At 37.7% G+C, this 19,304-nt stretch overlaps 1 protein-coding gene across 1 annotated transcript in view; it reads left to right on the forward strand.

Moving 5' to 3' along the window:
* The window catches only part of LOC127961178 (NACHT and WD repeat domain-containing protein 2), a 70,466-nt gene extending 52,370 nt beyond the window's left edge, over nucleotides 1–18,096 (forward strand). Inside the window, exons 5-8 of the mRNA XM_052560166.1 lie at nucleotides 4,271–4,474; nucleotides 7,360–7,510; nucleotides 9,875–10,464; nucleotides 12,033–18,096. Coding sequence (XP_052416126.1) covers nucleotides 4,271–4,474; nucleotides 7,360–7,510; nucleotides 9,875–10,464; nucleotides 12,033–15,938 — 4,851 coding nt within the window. The 3' untranslated portion in view covers nucleotides 15,939–18,096. The remainder of the gene's footprint in view (nucleotides 1–4,270; nucleotides 4,475–7,359; nucleotides 7,511–9,874; nucleotides 10,465–12,032) is intronic.
* Nucleotides 18,097–19,304: the final 1,208 nt, after the last annotated feature.

Here is a 19,304-nt window from a genome sequence, read left to right on the forward strand (position 1 = left end):
AGTAAGGTTAACCCTGCATGCTTTAAATGTTTGAGAACATTCATTAAAAACTTAGTAAATGTAATCAAAAGTAAGTCAAATGTAATATGTTACGTTACTTTAATAAAGTAACTGAAATAGTTACACTACTATGTTTCAAATAAATGCTTTCTTTTTGAAGAAGCACAACTGTTTTCAACATTGATGATAATAATACAAAATGTTTCTTGGACAACAAATCAGCATACAGTACGTCTGAAAGATCATATCTCAATAAAGACTGGAAGTAGCGGAGAAAATTTAGCTTTGCCACAACAGTAATAAATTACATTTTGAAGTATATTAACAGAAAACAGTTATTTTAAATTGTAGTAATATTTAACAAGTTCTATGTTGATTTTTGATCAAACAATTGCAGTCTAGATAAGCATAAGAGGCTAAGAGATCTTACCCAACTTCTGAATGATAGTGTACATCAAAAATATTAAAAAGTAGGAGAATTTAATTTACCTGGACCTCCAATGTCTTTTCACTGTGCTTCATTTTATTGTAAAATTGCATTTGAGCCCCAAGTCTCAAAAAGAAAAACATTCCTAAACAATGAACTTGACATTCCTCAAAGATAAATTAATTCTGAACAACTCTCCCCACACTCTCCACTTCCCACAATGCTCTGAGGTTATGGTTTCCTAGAACAGTAACAGTAAGACAGACATCAAAGCTCTTGCAAGAGGAGACAGCAGCTGAAACTCACTGTCACACAGCCTGGGGCAGAGACAGAGACAGAGAGAGAGATGGGCAGAAAGAGCTAAAAGGCAAAAAAACAAGAGAACAGTAACTGAGCCGCAGAACAACAGAGGACTGGATGAGAAAATGAAGGCGCTATGATACACACTCCTAATATGACTTCAAAGTGTCTGTTTATTCTAGTACCTGTTCATGTGTCATCAAAGTGTGGCACAGTATCAAGGGACTGTGTCTCACTGCACCCAGCATCCAGAGTGCTTGGTTTCACATGGAACTGAATGTTTAGGGGCTAAACAGAATATACTAGCACTGTCAAATGATTAAATACAATTATGTGCATCCAAAATAAAAGTTTTTGTTTTACACTATACATATATATATGTGTATATTTATATAATAAATATACACACTACACAAACATATATTATGTAAGAAAAAACTTTTATTTTGGATGCTTAATCATATGACAGCACTACCATATACTCTTGATTTCTCCATGCTTAAAGAAAAACACTAGCTTATCTGTAAGTAGACCAAGCAAACCATCTCAGAGGAACAGTATAGCAACACAGATTGTACTATAGGGTCATTTTACAGACTCGCTCTCTATTTCTCTCTTACACACCTTGTTGTTCTTCATGCCCCGGGGGTGCAGATGATAGTCTGTATCCTCAGCAGCAGATTTCATGGCAGCGGAGGTGTCTCTGAGCCCTCCGTGATAAAACATGAGACAGATGTACGTCTTACATGTTTTTGTGAGTGTGTGCCTCAATTGCCAAGGGGATTTATTTCCACACTGACACCGTAACACTTGTTTGACCAGCTTTTAACAGTCTCTCTATTCCTGTTATCTACTGTCTGAGGCTGTGACAAAGACATAAGCTGGAACCTCTCTATTTTTTTTTTTTTTTTTTTTTTTGAGCAACATATGAAAGCATTACCATCAATTATTCAACATATATTCTTTTTTTATATTTTGTAGATTATATATTTTGTAGCTATTTTCACAACTGTTAAAAACCTCAAAGATTAGATATGACATTTATTACAGGCCAAAAACACCGGGTGAATTGTAAAGTGTATTTCATCTTCCACATCCAATGTGATGAAATTGAGAAGACTGAAATTGGAACCAAATGATTTTCTGACATGTTTAGAGTTGCTGGAGGCTGAACAGTGTGTATGAATGAGCTTGATGATACCTAGCTTTTTTTTCTTTTCAGGGTTTCATTCTGGTGCTCAGAATGTCTGTGTTTAAGTGAAATTTGCACACACACACAGAGACATGCACACACAACTTACAGAGGAAATCAATAATGGCTTTACAAAGCTGTTTTTAATATTTATAGATTTTTTTTTGCGTTGCCTGCTAAGGTTGTGATGGTTTGAGGTTACGGGTTCTTTTAAGTACACACAATTTACACCTCTTTTTTGTTAAATTAATATATATTGTTTAAAAATAAGAGAGTAATATGTAGGTTTAAAAATGTGGGCTATTTTTGAGAAAATTAAAAGGATATTTAAACCAAATATGCTTTAATTTCTTTCATTATATATATATATATATATATATATATATATATATATATATATATATATATATATATATATATATATATATTTTATCATTTATTTATTTTTTATTATTTATATATATATATATATATATATATATATATATATATATATATATATATTATCATTTATTTATTTTTATATATATATATATATATATATATATATATATATATATATATATATATATATATATATATATATATATATATATATATATATATATTTACTACTATCCTGTAAAAGAATTGTAATTTTTGTGTGGACTGTTCTTTAATTAAATCAAAAGATTTCACTGGAGCTGATTTGTTTGATTCTCAAATAAAATTTTCATGGCTATTGCAAAAAAAAGTATGCTTCTTGCATCACAGTGTAGAGTCATGTAGTTCATGAGAAAAATTTTAAGGAATTCCTCAGTTTTTTTTATTTTTTTATTGAAAGCATTAAATATAATAATAACACCGTAATAACACTGTAACATCCAACACTGATGTTTTTGCACATTCATTGAGAATTGAATTCTCAAATATAATGTGTTTTTAATTAAAAAAAAAAAAAAAAAAAATATATATATATATGTGTGTGTGTGTGTGTGTGTGTGTGTGTGTGTGTGTGTGTGTGTGTGTGTGTTTATGTATTAGGAAGGTTAAGATTATTATTTTTTTATCATATCAACTTTGCTTATAAGAAAAGTATAACAAAAAGCAGAAGTCGAGGGAGACAGAGTTGGGTTTTGACTCATCACTCTCATTCTTAATCTAGTTGGCAGAGTTTCATAGTCCTTATACTCCTCAGTACTGTGCACTAAACACTGGAGCTATAAAGCTCACAGGAATAATGTATCTTTCTCTGTGTAGGAAGGAGTTGGAAAGAATTTGAGAGAAAAATAAAAGAGAACGTATAAGCTCAAGTGAAAAGGAAGAGCGAGACAGATAGATGCACAGTGATGTAAAGGTCGGGTAAGCAAAACATTAAAAGTTCACCCCAGTAGCCATTAAAAAATACTGAATTAGCTGTCACATAAATCATCTCACAGCATCACTGTCACATTTTTCCTGTAGGAAACCTACAATTTCAGTAGAGATATAAGCCAAGGCCAAGACTTTCTCTTTGGATTCTGCTACTATTCTTTAATCAGAGACCATGAAATCCCACAACCCCTGTCTCATCTCCTGCAAAGTCTCTCATGTATATGTTTTTGAAGAAGGGCCAGACCATCAGTCTATAGGCTTATCCAGCACAAGTTGAATACACTGTCACTGGCAGTTATAGGCTTGTGGACACAATGACACTGGCAAACGTAGAGAATTGGCTTTCTAATCTCAGCGGCACGGACAACAGTCACGCAGTAGCTAAATAGCTTGGAAAAGAAAGGAAGGTTGGCAATGGTATGCTCTAAAGCTAACAGCATTTACTGTATTGTTGTGAATTCATTACAAACCTGCAATGTTAAATGGCATGTGGACTGATTAATTTTCTGTAGCTTTCGAACTCAGTTTTTTCTTTGTATAAACCCTGTTAATAAGTCTTAATTATTTTATCATATCACATTTGTAATTATTAACCGTGGTTTCACATTGTTCACACTTTATCCTGTCTTAATAATTAATCCCAGGTTTAAAGATTTCTCACTGTTTACTTGTAAACTTTAGGTTAATGTTCTTATTTGCATATTTATGAGGTCAGTTTGCAATGTCTATTCGAGTTTATCAACCTCATAATATGCAAACCAGAATACCGCTAGTGACAGGAACCGCAAGCAGTGCTAAGCTTCAAAATAACGAGTGTAAACTGTTGGTTTACCCAGGGTTAAAAGCGGACTTAGTCCAGATTTTTAAAAGACAATAAGCAAGGTTATGCACAGTGTAACAGCGTGTTTGTGTTTCTCTCTTCCTCTTCATTTATTTCTGCTTTTATAATACGCTTTGATATGATAAAGTTGTAAATAAAGTTTCTCCCTCTTTCCCAGGGGCTCATTGGAGAGAAGTACGGCAGCATTCGGGTCCCAGGGGAGGTGGAGTCGGCTGAGTTTGAGATGATTTTAGATGCGGCGGTGGAGGCGGGACTAGACACACGGATCTTGGAGGAGTGGTATTGTCGAGATGAGAACTCAGTCCCGCCTGCCTACTACCTAAAACCGAAAGCTGAGATGCTGAAGAACTACCAGAACTCTGTAAGTAGAACAGGAAGGAATGAACAGGAAGCCTAGTGAGAAAAAAAGTGTTGGGGGAATCACCTTTTTTTCTCTTTTTCATCAAACCGCAGTTTTTGCAAGTTCACGCAATTTCATCGCATTAAAAAGGCAAAAATATCCTGCATATTCCATCGCATTTTTTAAGAAAACGTGCCGCAAAATCAAGGATTTTTGCCCGCAACCATCACAAAAAAAATCCGCGTTTTTCTGGAGGGACTGTCTTATGTTCAATCTAATGTAAACTTTCTGAATAAAAAGATAACTTTTGAACTTCCAACTTTTGAACAGTAGTGTAAAACATGTCCAAAAGTTGTTATTTCTTTATTATCACAATTTTATTTTATTTTTTCAGTTGAGAACTTCAGTTGAATAGCAGTTGAACAAATTATGATTACAAATTTCAATTTACAGTGGGCAGTCATACAGATGCAAAAAAATTTTATACATTTGTTTGTTGATATTCCCAAGTGTAAGGTGTTCCATTAATGCAGAAACTGTGTAAACAGCCAATGTAACTGGAACATGAATTAAAATAAGAATAATAACACCCAAACCCAGACAGGAGACCTTATCACGTTATTTCAGAAGTCTAGTACACACCACTGCTTCTGAAGCACATAAGAGGGCATCTAGGATTACGTTCAGCTTCCAGCAGACCTGACCTGTCCTGCACAGGAACAACTTGTAAATGTCAGCGGCTGACCGGTGCTGTTGCTGTTTTATATGGAGCATTGTAGAAATGGCAGGCCTGAGAGAGAACACTGTTCACTGCCTGTAGAGTTTATTAGCTTCATAAATTCAGTTTGTCTTTCATTAAACCTTAACTGGAGCTCTCTTCCTTTCTTACACACACACAAATTCTGTTTCACTTTCTGTCACCCGTACACACACAGAGATCATATAGTGTTGTATAAATCAGGTTGTAACGCAGAGTGGCTGCAAATTGAGGACGCGTCTGTGAAGCTGAGGGTCTCTGTTGGACTAAAATGAGAAAAGCAGCAGGGACTGAGTTTCTACCTGCACTCAGCAGAAACACCCACAGATCTCTCTCTCTCTCCTTCTGTCCTCTTTTTCTCTGGTAGGTGACTGGGTTCATGACAAACACTTTTTAAAATATTACTTCAGTAACGCAGTGTGGTGTCTGTTTTCTCTTTCTCTGTTCAAGCAGAGTCATTTGTATTGTTGGGTGAACTCTGGTAACTTGGACTCCTTTCGACATCCCTCTACATCAAGTTCCTGTGGTCATGGAAATATTAGGAACTTTCACATTTCTATGAATGAATTGGAAAAGTGAATGGAAAATATCATGGAACTGTATTATTATGTGTTTTCATATCAATATATGTTTTATATATAGTAATATATTTTTAATCCATACCTAATTAATCTTATTTTAAGTGTGCTATTTATGAAGTAAACTATTGCTTGTGATTGTGCAAGACGTTTCAATTCATTAGCCACCAAGTGAATAACTTGAAGTATAACATTGTTATTGTTATTTAATGCATTGTGATTTACACTAAAAGTGTCTGTGCTACATTATTTATGATTAATACATTAAAATATGATAAAAAAATTATTTAAATATGAAACTGTACTTACAGACTGTGAGTCAGAAGCGCCAGACTGTTCTTGCAGAGTTGGAATTGAACTACTTTATAGAAACAGACACCGGCATTGTAGGCTACTGGTTCAGGAAACAGTCCTTGTCCTCCATAAAATGCACTGCACACATCTTAATATTTGGGTTGAACTGTTCTGGAACAGTGTTGTAAATACAACTTAACTACTGATTTCTAGTTGTGTCCTCTTTTGGAAGACCAAACAAAGCAGTTTCACTTTCACAATGAAACACAGAGTGTCCACGACACGGCGCCAACAGCAACAGTGACAATAAAAGCTAAGCCTTCTTTCTTTGTGTGAACATTTGGGTGGCATTGTGCAAATCTTCCCACATCGTGATGTAGACATGTGGCGGCATTTTAGGTCAATGGGTGAATTTGGCCAGGATGCCGGGATTACACCCATACTCTTTTTCGAAGTACATCCTGGGATTTTTAATGACCATAGAAAGTCAGGACCTCGGTTTAACGTTTCACCCGAAAAACTGAGCTTTTTGTCAGCATAGTGTCCCCATCACTACACTGGGGCGTTAGGACCCACACAGACCTGCTGGCCTCACTTACACCTCTTCCAGCAGCAGTCTAGTTTTCCCAGGGTGTATCCCATGCTTAGATAACCCTGCTTAGCTTAAGTGAGCAACCAGTCTTGGAATATCTCTTTGGATTTGAGACTTTAGTCTTTGCAACTTTACAGATCTTCTTTATGTACCAAGAGCTTGAAACACTCCAAAGAGAAAGGGAAATTTTAAATCGCATCATATGACCCCTTTAATAAGTACAGAAGGAAACTAGAATAATGTTGGGGCTGTGGTGTAGCAGTTTCGGGTTTGATACTGGCCTGTCATATGCTGATGCCTCTTCTCTCTCTCTACTTTGTTGATTATAAAAATAATTATAGAAACATAGTTTTTCAAGATAAGTCATTTTCGAGAGTGAAAATATGCCAAACCATGGTAAATGTGACAGCACCTTTAAAGGAACATAGGTAAAATACAAATACAAACGCTAAATGCAGTTTGTGCTAGAACAAGATTACAACTATGCTAGCTGTGCTACCTACATATAGCATTAAGGTTAAACCAAGTGGATTTTTTTACTTGCTTTTTGGTGTCATTAAATAAGTATTAATGTATTAATTAATATAATGGGGCAGGATGAAATGTAGCTATTTTTATTGGTTTAACATACAAATAATGGAACCTTGAATAACTGGATGACTCCATATGTGCTTTTACTCCACAGATGGAGTCAAGCAGCGTAGCAAAATCGAAGAATGACAAGGCATGGAGGGCAGTCTCAGAGGAAATCAAGAGGATCTTCAGAACCTCTGTTTTACAGCTGCAGGAGAAGGGGACCATGAAGAGCGGTCAAGCCAAGAAATTTCTTTGCTCGGGTAAACTCTAGTTATATTTACAGTAATGACTGTTCAAAGCTAATAAATATTAAGTGTTATTTTGCATGGCTTTAAATGCCTGAGTGGGTTTGCAATGTGTTTCAACATTGACTGTATGTGTAAATATACTAATGGTACTTTTAAATCATCATGGTCAATTTATTTTCGACTATAGGTCAAGCTAAAGGTCCCCATCCAAATGTCTAAAATGACTTAATACTTGACTTTTTTTTTTTTTTTTTAAATCTGAATGTTCTTTGAGTAATTTTGCTCACATAACATGTTTTTGATCCATAGTGTAGTTTAATGTTAGCATTCTTAACAATCACCTCCCTCTTGCTGATTTAGTGTTTCTGTTTGGGAGAATAAATGTAGGCCATTGTCATACTTTCTCCGACATTTATAACAATTAGCCGCCTGGAATATGTCAATGTCTCTACAATAGGACCGTGATCCTGTTATAATAGCTCACATAATGCTTTTATACACATATGGGATTAAAAAAAAAAAAAAACTCACAGGACAGTGGCCTTCCAGCACCTTTTGTGACTCAATGTTATTTTTATCCCACTCTTGAAAGTCATAGTGACTAAATTAAAATTCACCCGCATTAGCCAGCATAAGAGGAGATCGAATCAGTCTAACTTAATTCATCCAGGTTAATCCAATATTCAGTGATACAGTTAAGTCTCATCACCATACCCCACATTAGAGACTGTGGGTCGACACAGGAGAAGGAACAGATTTACTGCTTGCTCTTTTATGTCATTCTAAGTGCATGGGCTTAGAATTCAATCACTGATACAGTTAAGTCTTCATCTCGACATACAGTAGATATGAAACAACTGCATTAAAGAGGATCCCCCTTTTTTCCTGAGAAAAAATAATTTGCATTTAGTTGCAGAGGTTTTTCTTTCATTAAAACAGGTCTTCTGTCTGACTTCAGAGCATCAGTGAGTCTTTCCCTGATCTCGAGCTTGTGCACTCTGATGTCTGATGGATGTGGCATCTTGTGGGTCTTTATTACAAAAAGCATCACTGCATCATAGAAAATAGGCATCACATTGGTGTTACATTTCCCAAGAAAGTATGCAAGTAAAAATAATAGTCTGTAATGTTGGTCTGAGATCAGATTGCCTGCTTACTCCTCTTGATCAGATAGTTTTGTAACATAAGACATCACATGCATGAAAAAAAGATTGAGTATGAGGTAGTTTAATATAGTATGTACTGAATGTATTACATTAAGTGTAATCAAAATGTAAATAAACATGTACTTTATGTACAATGGTAGTAGGATATTTTCACATCAAAATAATTTTCCAAAACCTTTTGTATGTACAAAAATATCCTCTAACTAAACTAAATTAAAATCAGTGTTGACCTTGTATCTATACTACATAGGAATTTTACAATATTTAGCCATATAATTTTAAAATAAAACAATAAAATTAAATAACTGTTTTCAATTTTAATCTAAACTGTTTTATTTTATTTATTTGTTATTATTTTATTTTTGTTTTATTTTATTTGCGTGATGACAAAGCTGTGTTTTTAGTATTACTCGATTCTAACTAAATCTAATTTGAGTCTGCTAATTTGGTGCACGAGAAACATTTTTGATTACTATCAGTGTTGAAAACAGCTGAGCTGATTAATATTTTTGTGGAAAATACATTTTTATGTATTTTTTGGTTTTTGATGAATTAAAAAAACTGCAAAGAACAACATTTACTTGATATAGATTTGTTGTAACATTATAAATGTCTTACTTTTGATCAACTGAATACTGAATGAAGTCTTTGTTTTCAAACAAACTAATGAAAAATCTTACTGAACCCAACGGTAGTGTATAATGTATAATATCTTCAAGCAGGTACCCTATTATTTTTTTTTCAATGTGGTTTCTACTTTGATTACTAATACCAGAGTGAGGAGAGCACAAGCCATGCTTTCCTGGGGGATTTGTTCGTTTATTTGCCGCCTTTGCATCCCCCTCTTCTCTCATTTACAGAACAAGCCGCAAGTATGCGATACTAAGCTGACGAGGCTGGCAGGCTATCACTGGAATACTGCCTTTGGAGGTCTTTGATAAAACTAGGCGAGGCTGGATTAAGAGATCATATCACTTTTTTTCCTCGTCAAGGCAGCTCAGAGAGACGCATCTAATCATTTGCTAAAGACTGGCAAATGCGGGGGAAGCGCTCACCTCATGACATCAAATTAAGCATGTTTTCTGAAAGTGCCACTGAAGTGTTTCAGGAGTAAACAGTGGAAGGGATGAAAACCATGAATGAAAAGAAATGTTCTGTCATGCAGAACTGGTTAATTATCATGCTCTCTCTGTTTTCTCCTGTCTTTCAGCATTAGAGGATGAACTGGATTTCGCATTGGGCAAGCAGACCCCAGCCTTCCTCAAGAAATGTGTATGTTACATCCGGAAGATATCCAACTTTGACCGTTTCGCTAAACTCCCCGAGATGGCCCGCTACATGGACATCGTGGTGAGCGCCGACCGTGTCATGAGAAACCAAGAAGCCTACGAGCGTCTTCTGAAAGTCAGAGACGAGTTCATTCCAATGGTGGTGGCAGCGTCCAATCTTCGAGTCTACTCCTCCGTCACTCACTGTGACATGAAACTTGGCTACTCGCAGGAAGTAGAGAGCCACTACGTCGAAGGTCTGTGTAAACAGTTTTATGAAGACATGGTGGATATCATCCAGGCCACGGTCCAACAGAACTTTGACACAGAGACAGATCCGGTCTATGATGAAATTATACAGCATCTTTCGCTGTGCAAGACTTTTTCATCTTTTTATGTGTACAAGAGTGAAGCCTTGGACATGGTCCAGGAGTACCTGTACCCCTCCAAAGGTGGTCGAATAGCTCCCCTAGTGGTGTATGGAGGACCCTGCACTGGAAAGACATTGTTACTTGCTGAAGTGGCAAAACAGGTGAAAAGCATGTATAGTATGCACATTTGTGTGAGAGAGAAAGCATGTGTGAACATACCGACCTGCTTTTTAGGGCCATCTGGATCACGGCTGTGTCATGTTAGATTAATACTGCCTTTATTTAGCCTAAAGCCGATCTTTGCTTCCTCTGGCATAATATCTGATTTTATGGCAAAAGATTCAAATTAACATTAAGGTATTTTGGGCTGCCATTACCTGTCATAACAGATTTTGTGCATTCCAGTGTATCTGGAGGCACACGGTAATCCAAATACAGATCATCGCATTCACTAGCTCTAAAAAATGCTGATTTAAGTGAACTGATAAAAATAATTAGATATAATTACTCATATCTGTCAACTTCGGCCAATACTAAGGGCTTATGGAGATCAGTGGTGTGTTTGTGCCATGTGTTGATGGGTCAGAATTGACGGTGTTGATACGTTTGGGGGCGAGGAACAAAGGAGGAAGGGTAGTGTTGACATTTCCCGTCACCCATGGCAACCTGTCAAAGACCTCAGCCTCTAATGTTAGTTCACAGATGATGAGCCTGGGGACCTTGACTAACTCCCTCGTCCTTGCTTATGTTCTCTCTCACACACTGTCCTTCTATGTAACATACACACTTCAGAAAGGCAGATACTTTAAAATATTTATATATGAAATGCAATTTACATGCCCACACATTGCATGCGCTTTTTTATAATCAAGAGTGTGTGCCTGTGTCATTGGAATTAGTCTCTCAGCATGATCTCATGTTTGGTACAGCTGGCATGTTTTTATATTGCCCTTGTCAGTGCAGTACGGTACTAAGAATCATGCAGCAAATATGAGCACAGTGATGCATTCAAGTAGCAATCTGGACACTCACACCCCTTGGCTAATCATACAAACGCACAGACATGCAGTCCTCTTGCAGATGGTGGCTTTGGAAAAGCATTTTATCATTAATTGTCAGCATCTCCAAACAGAGAGAAATACGATTTCATGTATTCCTGAATCACAGCTGGGGGCACCCTTTAACCACATCCAAGAAAGATTTGTGCTAAGGATGAGGGAACGTTTCAAACTGATTTAGAAAATCCTTGGCACAAAAGAATCCAGTGCTGACTGTATTGCTGTTGACTACATTTGATTATTTGCTGCACAGTCATTGCTCTTAGATTTCCTTCCTCACACTCAGAGTTGTCAAAGTTTGTGTACAGTGGATCTACTAAATAATGGATGGACTGGAATCACTCAAGCTTTGTTTGCTAGAGTCATACTTATTATAACGTTGCTTCAGGTCACAGCAGTTCCTGGATTTTTAACTGTGTGTTTTAATAGAAACAGGACACAAGATCCTGTTAAACGTTAATTAATAATGCATACAGCATTATATATAGATAATTTATTTGTAAATGGCCTACTGAAATGTGATTACAAAATTACTACTTTTGCACAGATAACATCTTGAGCTTTTCATAATTGTATATAAATATCATATGAATTAAAATACTGGAAAACATTCAGTAAACTATACATGAATGCTGTATTTCTGAGCTTCTGTTTCATTTTCATTTGTTTAGGCTTATTCATGGCTACAGAAAGAGATGGGACCAGAAACAGACCCAGTTGTCATTGTCAGATTCATCGGCTCTTCAGACTTCTCTGCTGACCTCCGCACGCTGCTACAGAGCATCTGTGAGCAGATTGCCACCAACTATCGGTGCCTGATCCACTTCTTACCAAACAAGATCCAGGAGATGAGGGAGCTGCTGGTGAATTTGCTTGGGGAGTCATCATTTCACAGACCTCTTGTCATTATTCTGGATGCCTTGGAGCAGTTGTCAGATGTTGACGAGGCTCGGAAGCTCTGGTGGTTGCCTGTCCACCTGCCACGTACAGTCCGAATTGTAGTGTCAACCCTGCCCAACAAGCATGGGATACTCCAGAAATTACGCAGCCTGATACATGACCAGGATGCCTATGTTGAATTGATGCAAAGAGACCGCAAGGCTTGCAGTCAGACACTTAAACAGCAACTTCTGGATGTCAAAAGGAAGGTGACCTCTGGCCAACAGATATATGTGAATGAGGCAATGGCAAAATGTACACTCCCCATGTTCGTCAACCTCATCTACCGAGAAGTAGTTCACTGGCGGTCACACAAGGATGTGGACGACAAATCATTGTGTTCGACGGTGCACGAAAGCATTGAGCAGCTTTTCTACTCTATTGAAAACAAGCTTGGCTCACGCTTTGTCTTTCGGGCACTGGGCTACATCACAATGGCACGGGCTGGCCTAACAGAGCTGGAGATAGAGGATATCTTATCTTTGGACAACAGTGTACTTGGGGACATCATGGTGAGCTCTAATCTTAAAAGCCCACTACGTATTTCTTATGATTTCATAGCCAGGCTAAAAGAGGAACTTGAAGGTTATTTAGTGGAGCGTCAAGTCCGTAATGTAACGCTAATGGTGTGGGCAAATCGCCACCTGCATCTTATAGCACAGAAGCTATACCTCAGTAATGAAGAAGATGTGCATCAAATGCATAGCCTTTTGGCTGAGTACTTCCTGGGGGCATGGGCAGGTGGTAGAAAGAAGATATTCCACTGCGACAATAATCACTTTGCCTCACTGAATATCTCACACCAACGAAACCCTCATCAACAGCAGAGCCTTCATGGCCATGACAAAGCTTCTGCTGACAAGCACTCTTATGACAGACAGACACCCGAGCAACCCTGGGTGTTCCAGTGTAACTTGCTAGAGCCAGACATCTTCTTTGTCAACCACCGAAAGATGACGGAGCTCACATACCACCTGACAAGGAGCGGCCGGACAGATGATCTCATGTATGGTGTCATAATGAACTTCAGCTGGCTCTACACTATGATAAAGATAGGGCAGTTTGACAAGGCCCTGACAGACATTGACTTAGCTTACAGTTACACCCAAGAAAAGGAGCTAAAGTTTCTCGCAACTACACTCCGCAGTATAAAGCTTAAAGTGACAAAAAATCCTGCATCACTGTCTGCTGAACTTCAGCAAAGGCTCCTTCCAGTTGTCACATCTCTTCCCAAGCTCAGACACCTCCTTCTTGAATGTGACAAGGATGGTCCTAAATACTGCTCCATTGTGCCACTGCACTCTTCCATGGATGTCACCTACAGTCCCGAGAGATTACCGCTATGTTCTAGCTACATGCAAATAGTGGAGATTCTACCTACATTAGCTCCAAACATAGTCATTGTGGCCATCGAAGATGGATCAGTCAGCACGTGGGATGTTGAGAGCAGACAGCTGATAAGACAGATAGACACAGCGAGGTCGGTTGTTCTTGGCATCAGGCTAACCACAGATGAGAAGTATCTGGTAGTGGCCACCACAAAAAATACCTTGCTCATTTACGACAACCACAAGTCATGCTTGTTGTCAGAGGTGGAGGTAAAAGGGTCCAAGCACTGTGGCATCACTGGCGGAGTAGCGTTCATCAATGGATTCACCTTGTCCAGCCACCATGCCTTAGCTTGGCTGGAGGCAAGCAAAGACGTCAATGTGATTGATTTGCTCTATGGATGGCCATTGTATCAGTTTCATTGCTGGTATGAGGTAACGTGTGTCCAATGTTCCCCAGATGGAATGTATGCTTTCTGTGGACAGTATCTCAACACAACCACCATATTCCACCTCGGTAGTGGGGACAAGCTTGCTACAATGACTTCTGAATTCTCTGGTGGTTTTGTTAAGTCCATCCTGATTCTAGACACAATCCATCAAATGGTGATGATAGACAATGAGGGCAGCCTCTCTGTGTGGAACACCAAAGATATCACAAATCCCAAGCTGATGGAAGATTATGACTGCAGAGGAGATGATAGTGAAGTGGTGGGCATAGAGCTTTCTGAGGATCAGAGATCCATCCTCATCTGCAAAGCGAGAAGCATTGAGGTGCTGGACACCAAGATTTGGAAGATGGCAGAGAAGTTTAAGGCCAAACGTAGCGAGAAGTTCGTGGCAGCCGTTCTCTCCAAGAATAGCCAGAGTATAATAGCTTCCATGGAGAACACATCATCCATATTTGTGTGGAGGAGAGACAGTGGACAGTGCATGGCCAGCTTGATAGAGATATCTGGAGCCATTGTAAAACTGATCAAATCAACACACCATAACTTGTTGCTGTCTGTGGCCAGCAGTGGCGTACTTTCTGTGTGGGATATTGACATTATAACAGCCATGTCAAATATTGATAAAACTGGGAAACCTATCCAAAGCCTTCAGCTCTCTGGCCGAGAGGATTTTGTGTACACCATGGATGGGTCCGAGGTCATCCACAAGTGGAACTACAGCACAGGTTTCATTGAAATGGTGTACAAGCATGAAGGCCTTGTCGAAAACTGTGTCTTGACAACATCGGGTGACCTAATGGTGACATCTGATGATAAAAGTAGTCAGTACATCTGGCATACAACCACAGGTGAGAATATATTCCGTATCAATGGTCAGAGGATCTCACAGCTTCTCATCACACACAATGACCAGTTTGTAGTGTCCCTTTGCGAGCAGAATGCCTCCCGCGTTTGGAGGCTTGCGACTGGTCACAAGGTGTGCAACATTTTGGTAACACTCCAGCATGCGCTCATTACCACAGCAAACACATTCCTTGTGGGAACCAACAAGAATAAGCTGTTGGCTGTTAGCTTGTGGTCAGGCAGCGTCTCCAAAAAGTTCATCTGTGACGATGGGATCACAATTGTTAACTTCAAGTTAATTCCTGACAGTCCAGATTATGTCGTCTTCATCACCTCCACAGAAACAGTTTTCCTCTGGAGTGTTGCAGATGAGTCTGTGTGCAGGCGGGTGCAGCTGCCAAGCAACTTTTTGAAGAACCTGGAGGATTTCCAAATATCACCAAATGGGAAATTGGGCATTGTGTCGAAAGGTGATGAGAACATTAATGTCCTAGACCTGCACAGTGGTAAACTGCGTCTGGTCCATGCTGCTGGCATAATATGGCGGCAAAAGCTCTCACGAGATGGACGCTACTTAGTGTACATCTGCTTCCGCAATTGCGATGAAGATGATGATGCAGGTGTGGTTTCAAGTCTGATTGTCATGAGATTGGCAGATGGCAAGAGCATCGGGACCTGCTCCCTCTACAAAACGCCAACCTATCTGTGCCTATCACAGCGAGCACTTAACATCATAGTGGGATTTGAGGATGGCAGCATTGGCACCTACACAGTCGTAGACCGTGTGGATGCCGCTCTTAAAATCAAGATTGCCACCTCAAATAGTCGCCAAATAGTTAACAATGCCTCACAGAAGGTACGACCCAAGTGTAGCACCAATGCCTTCAAGACCATTGCTGACTGTGTGTGGAGAGAATCCACAGAGGTCTTCTCACGAGACAGTCCTATCAATGTGTCTGACAGTGGAGAACCAGAGACAACAACACCCACAAAGAAAACTGAATTGCTGCAGTGAGAGCGCCCTCTGTAGGACATTAGCAGGCATGAAGGAACAAGGCCAGGTTTGGACACAGGTGATTATTGTTTACAGCAACATTGATTCAGCTGCACAGATCAGTTCTCTGGGTAACACACAGCAACTGGCCATTTGCTATTAAGCTGCACTTAAGCTGCAATCAGTCACCTTGATTTCTTTTATCCATCATCAGCTTACTGTCACTGAATTTAATAGGAACAAATTCACAACAAATGTCATTCATTGGAAAAGCCCATCCAGTCAGATTTATGATATTTTCTTCCTTCTCATGTGTATGCCAGTGTGGCCATATTTCAGATCAAGATAACGTCACTTTATACAGAAGCATAGAGAAATGTAATAGATTTGTAGCCATATTAAAGTTGCTTCCATTTTTTTTTTTCTGTTTATTAACGTCCTCTGGTACTGTACTAAAATGGAAACTTATGTACATATGTGTACATATGTACTTTGGCTGCTGCAGTTTGTGCAACTACTTAAATATATGTTATGTTGTGCTAAATGCAATCAAAGTGAGTGCCTGGATTTTAACATTTTTGTTACAGAAACTGATTAAGAAAAAAAAAATGCAGGGAATTTCTAAACAAAAAATTATTGATACAACTATTCATCATTACGGTTCAGCATACAATGCACATTAAGCATACAATGAATACAAATTTGCTTAATTTGAAATTACAGCATCTAAATGAGGATCATTGGAAAGTATATTTCAGGTATTCAGAGTATAGTCTGGAGTCATTATGAGCTTCTTAGTAAATTCAGAATGTGTTCTAGACTTTCTCTGACCAACATCACATGTGTAATTTGTTCTAAATGACAGACAGTATTAAACCCATGCTCATATTTAATTCTATACCCATTCACCAATTACTGTCACTATACTGATACTGAGAAGGTCATCCTCTGACTCGACTAAATCCAAGTAATTATTAGTATTAATGGCATTACTCTTAAAGAATGTGCAATTCATTGTATCAAAGGACGGTACAGTTGTATCAAGCTACAAATGTAGAGTATTGATTTGAGGACTAAACCACTATTGAGGAGTCATGTGTAGCATCTCACCAAGAGTTTCTACGCCTTAACGGTTGGGTCATCCTCTACAAATGTGTATTTGTAATTGTTCTTTGTGAGTTAACGGTTGATTGATTGTGTGCTTGAAAAAAATATATTATACTTTGTACTTTCATGTTATAGATGACTTAGAGATATTTATGAATAGACCTATATGTTATCATAAATAAGGCTGATTTATGAATGGTGTTTGCCAAGGCAGTGTTTGGGGGTTGCACTTTATTTTAAATGGGTTGTTCCCTGAGGTTGACTTTGAACAAGTGTGTCATGAATGCTAACTATACGATTTTTGCCTTCAGTTATGGGTGTACTCTGGCATGTCGCAAAAGAAAGTAGTTTCAACAAAATGATCAGCCATGCCCCATTCAAACTCCTCTCTCCATAACTCAAGGGCTATTCCGTCGAATTGTATGTTTACCTCTGGAAATACCGACACATAGGCCCATTTACAACCCACAACCTGTAGCAGTATTCAGGTGTGATTAGCTTCTCCCACTTAAGTGTTTAAAACATATAGATATCATACAATATTTGCCAAAAAAGTTTTATTTATCAATTTTATTTAATTATTAATTGTTTTCAGAATGTTAAATGGTGTTGTTTGTGACCCTGCTTGTTACTTTTCTGGCTTTGTTGTGTTTTCTAGCATAACTATGAGAACATGCATCACCTTTGCTAAGATATTGACAAAGTCCATCTCTATTATAATGGAATGCCAGTTTTAGAGTATATTTGAATGTGTCCATATGAGAGCAGTTGAACAGTATATTATATGTTATGTAACTTGAATGACTTTTAACTACATGTTTGCAAAACATAGTTCACATACTGGTATTGAATGTGTTTATTGTATTATTTGTATCGTCAAGATTGAAGATCCCTGTTTAGAGATATATATTTTCATAAATGTTGTACTTACATTTTGTTACAAAGTTGTTAAGTATTCTAGGAAAAAAATAGCAGAAAAAATGTGTCTGAAAGCAATATGACTTAGTGTGTATGCATTGTTTGTATGGAACATTTTAATGTAATAAAAATGGTTTTCTTTCTGCCTCTTGAATCTCATTGTTTCTGAATCTGAATTCATACTATTAATACTAATCTTCATTCATCTTGGTTTATTACAATGATCCTCAAGAGGCATGGTGTTTACATGATGAGCGCTTTGTTAGAAGCATTCCCTAACGTGGCACAATCAAAAACTGAAACGTTGAATGATTTGGCTGATAATAGTTTTACACCCCGTAGCAGTGTACAAACAAAGGTGTTAAATATTTTCCAAACAGTGGGCAGGTGCTATACCATATCAATATTTAAATTACTGCTTGCAGACACCTGGATTGTTTCATACACGTCTACAGCAGTGTAGGTACCAACACACAAACACCACTGTAAACAAATAGTAGCTCAGGGCAGGAATTCTGGTGTGTGAGGTCTCTATGGAAACTGAATCCTCAGTGGAATCAGCCCCCTGTTGTGATGACTATGGAACTGGCATATCAACATTGTGTATCAGGGAAAAACAAATGCAATGCCTTTTTTCCCCTTCTTTTTTTTTTTTTTTTTTTTTTTACATAAACTCATCACGGCATAGACGCTCTTAGTCATCTCTCCCTAGGAAGTCACTGTGCTATAACTGAACAATTGTCATCAAATAGTCAATATTTGCACTGCTAAATATACCACATTTATTCTGATCATTCCCCAGTTTTTAATTTACATTTCCTGGTGTGAGGAGTTTCCTTGTACAAGTGCAAACTTACAGCAATTAAATCTTCATTTTGTGCTGCGAATGTACTGTATAGTTGTAAATAAAAAGAAACACATCTGATATACACGCTATAATACTAAAGTTTAAGGGTCTGTAAAAATAAATAAATAAATATCTGAGGCTCACCAAGGATTCATGTAAATCTATTTTGTGTTTATTTATTTTATTTTATTTTATTTTGTATTCATTCCTGTAATGGCAAAGATAAATTACTCCTGTCTTCAGTGTCACATGATCAGAAATCATTCTCATATGCTAATAAATAAAGACCATTAAAAACAATTAAAAGTAATATTATCTAACATTGCCATGAACTCTTTTACTAATTAGAATGTCTTAATTGACATCACACCAAAACTTTTCAGTGGGATTGGGGTCAGGATGTGACACAAACTTAGCAGTTCTAAAATACACATTTCATATTATGTCAAACAGATGGCCCTTATGTTGCACTTACTATAACAGTTTACAATTGTAGCTTTTTTTATAATTCCAAA

This window comes from Carassius gibelio, chromosome B7, assembly GCF_023724105.1.
Source record: "Carassius gibelio isolate Cgi1373 ecotype wild population from Czech Republic chromosome B7, carGib1.2-hapl.c, whole genome shotgun sequence".
NCBI classification, from domain to species: Eukaryota; Metazoa; Chordata; class Actinopteri; order Cypriniformes; family Cyprinidae; genus Carassius; species Carassius gibelio.